The 12,243-nt window shown below is 40.7% G+C and overlaps 1 protein-coding gene across 8 annotated transcripts in view; it reads left to right on the top strand.

Annotated features, from left to right (window-relative positions):
- Window positions 1-12,243, top strand: part of Grip1 (glutamate receptor interacting protein 1) — a 649,740-nt gene that overhangs the window by 235,996 nt on the left and 401,501 nt on the right. For 4 of the 8 annotated variants that reach the window (XM_028869618.2, XM_037196739.1, XM_028869620.2 and 1 more), the window contains exon 1: window positions 6,893-9,305. The exons of the other annotated variants lie outside the window; for them this stretch is intronic. In XM_028869618.2, the coding sequence (XP_028725451.1) occupies window positions 9,173-9,305 (133 nt within the window). In that variant the 5' untranslated portion in view covers window positions 6,893-9,172. Of the gene's footprint in view, window positions 1-6,892; window positions 9,306-12,243 lie in introns of those variants that run through there. 8 annotated transcript variants of the gene reach the window in all.

Raw genomic sequence — 12,243 nt, 5'->3', positions numbered from 1 at the left:
ACTTACATGGATTCTGGAGATTTGAACTCAGGATTTTGCCTAACTTGTTTCCCCAACTCTAGGGTAAATTTTTTCTAAGAAAAGAACAGTCTTTTCTACTGTTGCTTTAAACATGTATGGTTCTGAAGACCTCCCAGCTTTCACTGGTTAGAATGTTAGAAACCTTCTAGTTCTCTACTATAAAATACAAAGTCTGACACCCCTAATTGTGAGATAAATGGTAACGATAATGTTTCAAAAGCCAAAGTGGTTGCCAAGGTCATTTTTTTTAATCCTAAATATTTCTAGGATCCTATGAGACATTTACGTTTTTATTATCAAAGTTCTTGTGTACTATCTTTCAGAAACCTTTATTGGTATATGATTTAAAACAAGGCTATTGGTTATCTACAAAATCTAACATCTTTAAAGTGATAAAATGATACAGTCTCAAGTTTTAGTATTTAAACTATGATTTGTTGTAAGAAAAAAGTATTTGAAGAGTAATATAAGATTTCTTTCAAATAGCCAATCCACAGTCTATTGGGTTTGTGTTGGTCATATCTCTATATATTATAGTACAAATAATTATAAATACTATATATGATAGAGAAATATACATAGATATAGATATTTGTAATGGATGTATTTGTGTATATATAGGCAACTATAAAACAAGATTTTTTTTATCATTCCTCTGTCATTGGACACCTCAGTTCCATAATGTAGCTGTTATGAGTAGTGCTACAGTAAACACAATTATTATTCTTCCAGTTATTCAAGCCCAGAACCAGTAAGTACCCCTTTCTTCCTTTCTGACTCAGAGCCCTTTTCCTCAACTTGCCCATTTTCCTGCCATTGTTCAGAATGACTTAGTATTAAATGCAAAGCAGTTCGTATCACTTCCCTCCTTAAAATGCCGCAGCATGTTCTGTGTGCATCTCGCTGATGAAGAACACGGGTCTACAGATTTTTTTCCCCAGGTCTGTAGAGTTCAAGTGGAGGCACTCCTGCCCATCTCTTTATCTTCTCTCATTACTCTGCAATAGCTTCCTTCCTGTCCCTGGTCCAGTGCTGATGATCTCTTAGTCATTCCTGCGTGTTCCTGCTCAGCCTGTTGTGTGGCTGCATGGCTTTGTCGTGTTTACCTTCTGCTGAAATTCCCTGTTCTCTTGAAAAGCCTTCCCAGATGTCCCACTTCCAGGTTCTGTCATCATCTCCTTGGGTACCACTTCCAGAACCGTAGGATGTGCCTCCCAGTGTGGTATCCATCCCCTTGGTCAGGCCCGTGACCCCTGAGGGCAGGGAGCTCGGCCCTCTGCACACAGCTCTGTCTTCAGAGTCAGGACAGTGACTAGTAACCCCGACAAATAGGAAGCACTTGTCGAATGAATGAATCCTGGTGAGCATGAGCTGAACACACGTTATTCATGGCTCACAAAAGCATACTATTTAATTTCTGCAAGGGCTTTCCTCAAAGTGTGTCAAACACCAAAATGAGTTAGCAGGGATGTAAAATGGGATGTGCGGTAAAGGTTGGTGAGAGCTCACATGGATTAAGGATCTAGCATGTCACAGGCACTCAACATACTTTATAGATCGAATAAGTGAGTCCTTAAAGCCATAGGCATTCCAAAAGCTCCATTTCGGTTGATGGGTTTAAACTCTTATCTTGTAAATACAGCAACCATCAAGGAAAAGAAAGGATGGTGCAGCATTTCACACCGTCTTCTCTTGCATACCCACTTCGTAATAAATATTGATTTGCAATACATGTGAGGGACAATTAAGTGGATAAATGGGGAAGCAACCAAATAGATGAGGCAACTGAAGTTCAATTCCAAAATGAGAGGAGAAGCAGGAACCCCAATCAATTTTAGTCGAGAACGTCTAACAACGCCAAAGACATAGAGGAAGTCACATTAGAAACTTGATGCCAAACAGAGCAAGTGCCGCTGTGAACAGGAACTCACTTAGGGGCTTGAGAGCTGGTTTTCAGAAAAAGACCAAAAAGATGGGGAAATACCTAGAGGAAACTAAACATACAAATTAGGCTAGCCTTTACAACCCCTAAAATGCATCAGAGTACAGAAAAATATTTTAAGTTACCATAAAAATGTTTCTGTAGCCAAATGAATCAATTAATTTTTTTTTGAAATGTAATACTTTGGTAAAACAGCCACATACCCCCAAAACAAATAGATAAGTAAATTGTGCTATTTCAAGGTAGATTTTTTTTCCTGTTCTCTAAGTGATTTAGAAAGACAAGCTGAAGAGAGCAGAGGAGGAGGGAGAAAGAGGAAGAAGATGAGAAGCAGGAGAGAGGGGAGGGGGAAGAGGACATGTACAAATTCCCAGGAAATAGAAAACATTAGACAATACATTCTCCAGAATCATTGTGTGGGGCTTCAATGCATCCTGTGAAGTTTCACAAATACCTTAAAAACCTCCACAGTGGACAATGTGTTCTTCATCATTTGGAAACGTCTTGTTCCATGAAAACAGTAGCGCCTTGTAGCTGCAGGAGACTTTCTAGTCTAAGTCTTTCTCCTAAAACACATTATACTTTTAAGGGGGAAAAAAAATACATGAATTTTCATGCATAGAATGTTTTTAGAGCACTAGCCATGTTAAGATGGTACATTAAGCATGACAAATTTGGAAATTATTTGTAATCACTCATTTTCACTCTCCTATGCTTATTCCACACCTAGGTAGTAAATAAAAATATTAGTTAACTCTACAGAATGGGGTTAACAAAGGAAAAAATGATGGCTAAACCTAAAAGAATAGCCTCAAAGGTATCTGAGACCTTTGAAGCCTAAAATATCCGGAACCGCAGGATGAGCGCCTGACATTTCATTTTACAAGAAGTCTGAACAACCACGATCCAGTCACAAATGCAGACATACCACAGTTAAATTTCATTTCACGCTCTGTAAGCAAACATTGTCAGGAGCTAAGCACTGCCCTGCACTGCCTTTTCAGCTCAAAATCTTGTTGGCGGTGGAGGGTCGACCTTGAAATACTTCACAGATGGATGAATTAGCTTAGTTCACCTACCTCAATTTACAGACCAGAAAATTTGCTTCACATTACTGTTTAGGGATCGACTCTGCATGATTTAATAGACAACCCAAACAGTCAGTGATTGGATGGGATCAGATAAGATATTCAATTAGGAGTTACGCATTAAAGCCTTTTGAAAAATAAGTGTTTTTTTTTTCTTGTTTGTTTTGGATTTTCCCCACTGTGTTGGTTTGTCCCCATGCTGAATAGTATGAATAGGGTTTGCCAGCATGTTCGAAACAGTAGCCCAGGGTGCAAACAGTCTTGAAATTAGGTAAAAATGCTTACAAACCGGAAATTTGATCTGTATTCAGCACAGCTCTCAACTCTCCATATGATAAATATGCTCGTAAGAGAAAATCTGTTTATAATTATTTCAGTTCATGAGTCTAACATGGTTATAGAGGCACAGCATTACATGTTTTGCAGCTTTAATATACAGAGACCGTGCAAACATGTGTTCTGGTGTCCATTTTATTACCAAGTTATTTCCTGTTTGATGTATGGAGCGGTTTTTGATCACATCTTAAGTTAAAAATCATACTATAAGTGGTTGCAAAGATATAATTCTGTCTTCTGTTGTAGTCAGACCCTTACATGCACTTATTCAATATTGCTAAGGATATTTAAATAGAACATTATTAAGATGTTTTATGTTAAAATTATGTATGCATGAGACACATAATCTATGGATTTCATTTAGCAGAGAGCCTGAGATAAATCATTCCTACTATAAAGCTTGTTACAGTAGTGAGAAATCCATCGCTCCGAAGACTGGAGGAGTGCCCCTCTCCCACTCCGCCATCCTTAGTGTGGCACAGTGTCTTGCCTGGGGTCTCAGGAAGACTGCCATAGTTCTTGACCTCACACACCACAGCATCTACAAGGGCTAGATTATTTAGTGTGTTAAATATTTATCAGATAGACTGCATGCTCTATACTGCCTCTCAGACGATACTACAACCGTCATTTAATGTAAATATGCAAAGAAGGGTGTCCTTTAATTAGCAATCTAGGAGATTTTGTAGGTTAAAGACTTACTCTTAATAGTTGGCCTACTCTTTTAATAAAAGTGGATGGGGAACCTAATTCAAAAGAATACAGAAACCATACAAGTGCTTTATAGGCAATTGCCTACTTCCCAGGAGGAAAATAATGAGTGCTTCTGTGTGTGTGTGTGTGTGTGTGTGTGTGTGTGTGTGTGTGTGTGTGTTAATATGTATTAGCGATTCTTGGTAGAAGTACCTTTTGTCGAATAATTCATCCGATTTTGTTTTCTCATGTGAACACATTTTTTTTTTTTTGTCTTCGGAATTTAATACTATACTTTAGTGACCCTTTAGCCCCAGAGAGTCCACTTGTTACAATAGTTAGCTTTCTCTGCAGGAGAGAAGGGTGCTGCCATTGCTTTACAAGTAATTAGTGTTTGGGGACCAGCTACTTAAATAGATCTCTACCGTGGTCCACAAGCACAGATGCCTGCAGGGTCCAGAGGTGACTGAGTGAGAGAATTGGGCCCAGGGGAGGGGACTATAGCTAAGTGGGAAGCAGAGACATTGGTGGATGACAGGCTTCTCAACTCTTCCCTATACTTACTATTTGGAACTGGGTCCAGGGTTACCAGATCTTCTGATATTTTTAGGTTTATTTGTGTAATCACCTGACTCTTTTTTTTTTTTTTCATATGTTGACCCAGTTTTATATAAAACAAATGCCAAACACTCGGATAAGCCAAATAAAAACATGACTGTGGGAGATAATTGTCCCAACAGCTGCTGTTTGCGGCCTCTGAACTCTACCGGTTGAGGCAGCCCAATGCAACCGCCAGGGAAGACCCCTGGCTAGAGTGCCAGGAATGGTGCAGCCTTCCTGGTGCTGCAGGGTGGGGCTGTCTCTGCAGGGATGGAGGGTGCCTTGCTGAGAAAAGCACAGCCATGCTTCACTAACTTGACAGTTGTCCAGGGCTACTCAGAAGCAGCTGTATGGCAGAGAGGTTCTATCATTGTCAGGCTTGGTCTTTGAGTGCTAAACAAGGAAACTTCGAGGTAGAGCCTGAAAAAGCATCCAGAACTCTAAGCCCATTAAAGCTCTGATAGGATTCTGCTTTCCTCCACCAGCTGTGACCGAACACCCTTGTCGTGTCTTTTGAATCTAGACACTTACTTGTGAGTTTCTGATCCTTCATGTCCTGTCCACTGGTGTACAGCCACAGTCATTCATTATGTGTGACTTAAGAAGATTTCCTCTGCATATCAGATTCGTGTTTCCTGTTTGTCCCTGCTGTAATAAGACTGATACGTTCTCCACCATAACCCTCCAAATAGCAAGTCCAAACTCCTCCCTAGCATCACAGTTGCGTGTTGCATTTTTAAAAAAATGTATCATGAGAGCTGGGCGGTGGTGGCGGCGCACGACTTTAATCCCAGCACTCGGGAGGCAGAGGCAGGCGGATCTCTGTGAGTTCGAGGAACTCGAACAAAGTGAGTTCCAGGAAAGGCGCAAAGCTACACAGAGAAACCCTGTTTCGAAAAACCAAAAAAAAAAAAAAAAAAAAAAAAAAAAAAGTATCATTATAGTCAAGCCCTGAGATCTTTACCTCCCAACTAAAATCCTCCAGAAGAGAGAGGGGCAGGTGAGTCTGACCATAAAGTCTCGACGGCATGACTGCCTAAACGTGTGCGGAAGAAGGACAGCAATCATCGTGCCAAAGGGGATGAGAGAAACCCTACACAAGAACTAGAGGCCACTAAGGAATGCCGAGAGTGTGAGAAATAGTCTGGCTCAGAAAAGAGTGCACCAAATGGTTATCCGATACCAAATGATTGAGTAAATAGGTGGCCAGAGAAATGGGGTACTAGTTGATGGTACATACTGTTTAGGAAAGGATCTGAGTTCTGTTCCCTGAACCCATGTTGGGTAGCTCAGACCTGCCTGTAACTCCATCTTCAGGGAATCAAACTTCTCTTGCCTCTTCAAGGAGGTGCATGTACACACACACACACACACACACACACACACACACACACACGCACACACACGCACACACGCACACACAAAGAGAGAAGAGAGAGACAGAGAGACAGAGTCAAACAGACATCGACACATAATTACATGAAGAAAATATTTTGGAAAAAAACAGGAAATAATAAAATCACAAGTAGATGCGATTTCTACTTCTGAAAATAACGGGCGTATAGATACAGGTTGTGGACAGTTTCACTTGTCTGTGTTGGATCTTCTGTAAAGATGGTTGTTTACTACTCTGAGAAAATTAGCCTTTGAAAATACTGAAGGTAAAAATCAGTGAACTTGAGTGGAAAGTTCGAAGTTGCTCTTTGTGAAATTATCTTCAATGTTAAGATGTCTGCCTCATCTGATGGTCCTTCTGGATGGAAAGGGAACTATTAACTACAAGTCCATAGCATGCACTCCCATTGCTGAGTGGTTGCAGTTCCCATAGATAAAAGGTGCACCTGCATTCTTTCCGGGGAACACATACGTGCACTTACCAAATTAGTCAATGAGGGTATTTGCTTGTTTCAATTAAGAAAAATCAAATCAGTATCCAAATCCAAAACTCTGTGTCTTAAGTTTTCTATTGCTGTGATAAAACACCATGACCCAAAACAAGTTGGGGAGGAAAGGGTTTATTTGGCTTATACTTCCACATCTGTCATTGAAGGAAGTCAGTACCGGAACTCAAACAGGACAGGAACCTGGAGGCAGGAGCTGATGCAGAGGCCATGGAGGGATGATACTTACTGGCTTGCTCCTCATGGCTTATTCAGCCTGCTTTCTTATAGAACCCAGGACCACCAGCCCATGGACAGCACCATCCACCATAGGCTGGGCCCTTCCCCATCAATCACTAAGTAAGAAAATGCCTCCCAGGCTTGCGTACAGCCTGATCTAGTGGAGGCTTTTTTTCTCAATTGAGGTTCCCTCAGATGACTTTATTTTGTGTCAAGTTGACATCAAACTGTCCAGCACTCTCTATGTCAAGAACAACCACATAGAAAAGACTTGCAGTAGCTCGTAGGTAGATGAAATAATCTCTAAATTAGTAGCAAAAATGTGCTCTATTCACTGTCCCAACAGTGTTCAGTTGATAATCCCAGACATGGAAACAGTTTTGAACCTCTTTTTCTTTTCCATGGAGGGCTATGCGCCCTTGTATACATGCTCTTTGGCTGATTAAAGAGGCTATGCACTGTTATTACCACTCATTTACCGACCTGTTATTCAAAGTCTAGACTCCAGAGCCTCAAGATTCTACTTAATTATTTTTAATTGTTCTGGTTTGTTTTGGTTGAGGAAGCCAGGATAATAAGGAAAGGATTCAGAACCTAAGGACAGTGATTTTTGTTGTTGTTGTTTAAAGATGTTCATGAAACATTTTATAGTATCTTTCTGTCAGCATCATTAAGTTTGTATTTCTTGGCACAAACCCTCTCCTCCAGCATACAAAATGAGGAACCTCTAAGCACAGGGGAATTTCATGGAACTATTGAATGTAACTCCACACACTTCAGAGCTGAAATGTTCTTGCTTGGTAAATATTTGACATCCTAAATAAAATCGTCCCCGACGTCATCATGAGCAATCTATATCTGAAAACAGAGTCCTGCCTCTGTGTAGGAGACGGATTGCTCCTGAACCTAACTAACAACATGTACTGTGAGTACGGACAGTACTCCTGGGATGGCAGTGCAAAGTTGTTATGCTATTGTTATTGAACAACCATTATTAAGTCAGACACATTTCTTTAAATTACATTTCTGGGAACAAGGGGCTGTGGAATATCATTAGTTTGCTAGGTAATATGCTGACATGCATGATGAATTAGACTGTGAACGAAGGGCCTGTTCCTGGTGTTAGACATGCCCATCCATGTAGAGCTTTTTTGAAGAAAGCCTAGAGAGGAGAAGCTTACATAGGATTCATGCTTCCCCATGTAGTTTGTAGGGGGCTTCTGCCCTTTGGCCTCAAGTATTTTTGAAAGAGGTTTTGTTTTTTTGTTGTTGCTTTTAAGTTGCTTGTGATTTCTTTTAAAGATAAGCATAAACAAGGCAAGGACACATTTAAAAAACCACTTCCCCCTTTAAGAATTCAGTTTCACCTGCCCTTTAACTAGGCTTGTTTTACTGTTAGCAGCAGCGTGACAGTTCAGCCTGAGTCACACTTGAGTTCCATGCACTCCAAGTTACATGATTTGTGTTTCCCTTCTCTGAAAACCATGCAGCTTCCTTTATTTGCTGATTGTGGGGCGCTGTTCCTAAGCCTGGGAGAAGCTTCTCTGAGAAGCGCATTTTAATATGGAGATCAAACAGCGATTGGAATACATTAATGCCCAGTGGGGTAAACGTGTCCTTTGAAAGCAGCTGCTGATCCTTCTCCCTGCTGCTCCAATTAACACATACAGCACACTCAGCCAGCAAGAGGGCTGTGCATATGGATGAAACCACTTTGCAGATCACTGAGGCGCCTTGCCAAGAGCCCAAAGAGTTAACCAGCCTTCTCTTTTCCCAAACTGTAGCTTTCTAGGAAGTTTTTCACGTGCCCCGCTGTGCTTTGAGCAAAGGAATGCTGATAGGTGTAGGTAGGTTTGGCTGGTGGGGAAAGCCAGGTCGTCCCTAGCTTTGGTTCAGTCCAGTGACTAGCACACTTCCCCACCACCCTGGTGATGGAGGTGTTGGGTAGTGACATTTCAGTGCTGGGACGCCCCTTGCTTCAGCCGAACAGCTTGAACTTTGGTTTGGTTTGGAAACAAGTTGAAGCCCACAAGCTTCGCTGTTTGCTTTCTCTTGGATATCTTACTTTTATTTACCGTCTTACTTTCTTCCTCTGCCCCACCCATCCTTAAAAAAACAAAACAAAACCAGCAAATCTGACAGTTTCTGGGGCTAAATGAGAAGTCTCATCAAGGTACCCCCATATTGCTGTTATGTTTTCTCCTGCTGCGGCTGAACTCTCGGCCATGATGGGCACAGGGAGAAAGGCTGGAGGCTAACGTGTCCCGGTCCCTGGGCTTCCTGAGGGTCATTCATGCTCCACCGACTTGCAGAGCAGCTGGGCTGTGCGCTCTGCTGCTGCTGGCTGCGCGGCGCAGCCCCGGGAGTCAGTCATGGACCGCTTCCTGGGATTCGTCAAGCAGATTCGGAGATCTAGGAGAAGAAAGGGGAAAAAGTACCGTCCGGAAGAGGATTACCAAGAGGGCTATGAGGATGTCTATTACTACGCTTCTGAGCATTTTCGAAGTAAGCGCTTCCCTCCACCCTCCTCTCTTGGTCCTTCTCACATGCCTAGGCTAACAATAAACCTTGCATGCTTCTTTACTCTTGGATGCAAAAGATTTACCAGATGGTGTTGTGTGAAGTGTTAGCTCCATTGTGCTTGATTTGTTTTGAGTATAGCCACATCAGATCTGGACACTACTACCAGTCTGGGTCTACAGAGAGGTTAATATTGTAGATGTAATTGATTCTGTTATTTTTAAGGAGCCGTTCAAAAAACAATCCTGTAGGCAGCTAGACTATCTTCTGTTGTAGCTGTTATTTTTTTCAATAATTGTATGTGTGTGTGCTTTTCTCCTTTCAAGAGAGAGAAGGCTGGCTTGTTTGAAAGTAGTTGTTTATGTTGGAGTTGATGTTCGTGATTAATGCTCACAGTCCTGACTTCTGGACAATTACCTGTGATGAAAGGTGCTGTTTGTACAAGGAAGTTGAAATGCTTTCCTCCGATGCATGTTCATAATTTTGTTATTAAGTTAGAGGAACTCATTTGCTGTCAGCTAGCAGCAGCAATACCTGTAAAAAAAAAAAATACCCACATGGAGACATTTGTAAATTGACTTTAAAATGGCAGAGAACTAAAATTTTTCTTGTATCTGTCAGTTCTCCGGGTTCCTGGTGAGGCGTAGCAGGTCCCGATAGATTTAAAATCCAGAAATGCCTTAGGGTGAGGAGAGAGAAAGCATCTCCTTGCCAAGATCACTGAGTTTGTGTGCCCAAATGAAGGGGAGGGAGATGACAGCTACGTGTGATCTACATTTTAAAAATTAAAAATTATTCCTTATCTTCTTGTGGAAAGATCTTTATGAACGTGTACCTGAAGCCCATTTCTTTTTTCCTTCTGGCCTTTTGAAGTCTAACCATGAATGTATCCCATTTATACCTTTTGAGCATTGACTAATAAATAATTTAGATCCCAATTTCTATGGCACCGAAAGCCATAGGAATTATTTCTACATGACAAAAAGTCCCTGCTGTGATTAATGCAGGCTGAGGGTTGAAAACTGGGTAGCAACAACACAATAATGCCAATTGTAATTCTTTGATACTTGCCTAAACAGTATTGCTATAATGTTTTCACAGAGTGTTCTCTGAGTTTCAGGGATATTTCTATGCTATAGTGCTTTTTTCATGAATAATCTATTCTAATGTAGCGACAGTCTATGTTTCCTAAATTTAGCTTCCTTGATATATTCTCAAATTTAACTAAGATTTGTGGCACACATTAAAAAAATACTGCCAGCTTGCATGAGGAATAATTCTGAAATGCAGAAAGTGGGGTTGGGGAGCCTAAGAACATTGCTTGGACTGCTATTCCTTGAACACAGTTCTTGCAATCAATACGTACCGAGGCTAATTCACACCCTCTGTGATTTCTGTCGTGATGAATGTGTGTACAAATTGACTCAAACAAAATCTCTCAAATGCCGGCATTCTACTTGTTTGGCTGAGGTTTTCTATTTTTAAAATACATTGGCTGAAAAAAAAAAAAAAACATGTCAGCAGGGCAAAGTGCTTCCCAAGATTAGACTAAAAGGTATAATCAAGGGTGGTAATCGTTACCATCAAGTTCAGAGGAAGACTTGGAGAAAATTACGTTTTATCAGATTCTTCAAGTTCCCTCTAAGAATAAGGCACTAACCAGCCCAAGTGTTTGCCTTTCCATGTGAAAATAACATCCAGTGGCTTGTCGTTTTCCACCCCCCCCCCAAGCTCCCTTTCTTTATAAGATGCAGTTGAAAACTTGTGGACTTAGCTGGCTGTTGGGTCCCCAACTTCAGAACGCTACATCATAGACAGAATATGCCACAGTGAACTAACATCTGGGGTTTGGCATTTCATCAAATATTAAATAGCTCAAGCTTTTGCAGAAGGCATGACACATAGCCCAGTGACCTCGTGGTGCATCTTTGGCTCCAGTTTCAGAGCCTCCCAGAATTGGCAGAGGAAATTCCACTTGTATTTAACTGCTCTAGAAAAGTGTACACAGCAAGCGTGACTCTTAAAGCTAATCTTCTCAAATGGGTAATAGGGCCGAATTTAATCACATCTGCTGCGTATCCACTTTAATTAGTCTTTGGTATAATTTGGAAGTTTACACCCCATGTATCTCTTCACATGGGAAGAAACTCCATTTATATTAAGACTGAGAGTGTGGTAGAGTTTATTGATGATATTCACGTCTTATTCAATGATGGCATTGATTTTTTTTTAGTCATTCCCCTTTATTGGTGTCTAGTGTTTTTCTTGCATTTCGTGAAACTTAACTCCGTCATGTAAATTTTCTATCAGTTCATATTATAAGAAATTGATCATTTGACAATGAAAGATTGAGCTAAGAGGGGCTTCTTAGAAAATGCCCCCACATCCTTCCTTCTCTTGGATAGTTTCAAGGGCTTTCTAGTACTTGATTTTATTCTAAGTCATGTTTCTTCCCTTCTGGGTTTGAAATGAGCATAGATACCCCTCAGTTATTGTAATAAATGCCTAAGACCGAATTAAGATGTTAACAGGGCCAGATGTGGCAGAATGGAGATTGTTCTAGAAAAAGAATGATTTCCCTGCTACCCTGTGAGATTGTTCTAGAAAAGAATGATTTCCCTGCTACCCTGTCAGAACTGGGTTTTAACAGTGATGGACTGATTTTGTTTTTGTTGTTTTAAGGAAAATCGTTGCGTATTATTTTGTACCAACATACACAACTGTGTACAAGAGGCAGAATGAAATATTTTATTAAAAACTGCCTTTGCCACTTCTCAATTCTTTCATAATTCTAGAGCTGGAGTTGAAGCAAACAAGACAGAAGCCTTAGGCAAATCACCAAACACTTCCGCGTTTTAGTTCATAAAATGTGACACAGTGGTCTATTTGTAAGGATATTTCTAAGTACAAAAATATAATCTTA

The sequence above is a fragment of the Peromyscus leucopus genome, chromosome 18 (genome assembly GCF_004664715.2).
Source record: "Peromyscus leucopus breed LL Stock chromosome 18, UCI_PerLeu_2.1, whole genome shotgun sequence".
NCBI lineage: Eukaryota > Metazoa > Chordata > Mammalia > Rodentia > Cricetidae > Peromyscus > Peromyscus leucopus.
This window is presented reverse-complemented; position numbering and strand designations above follow the sequence as displayed.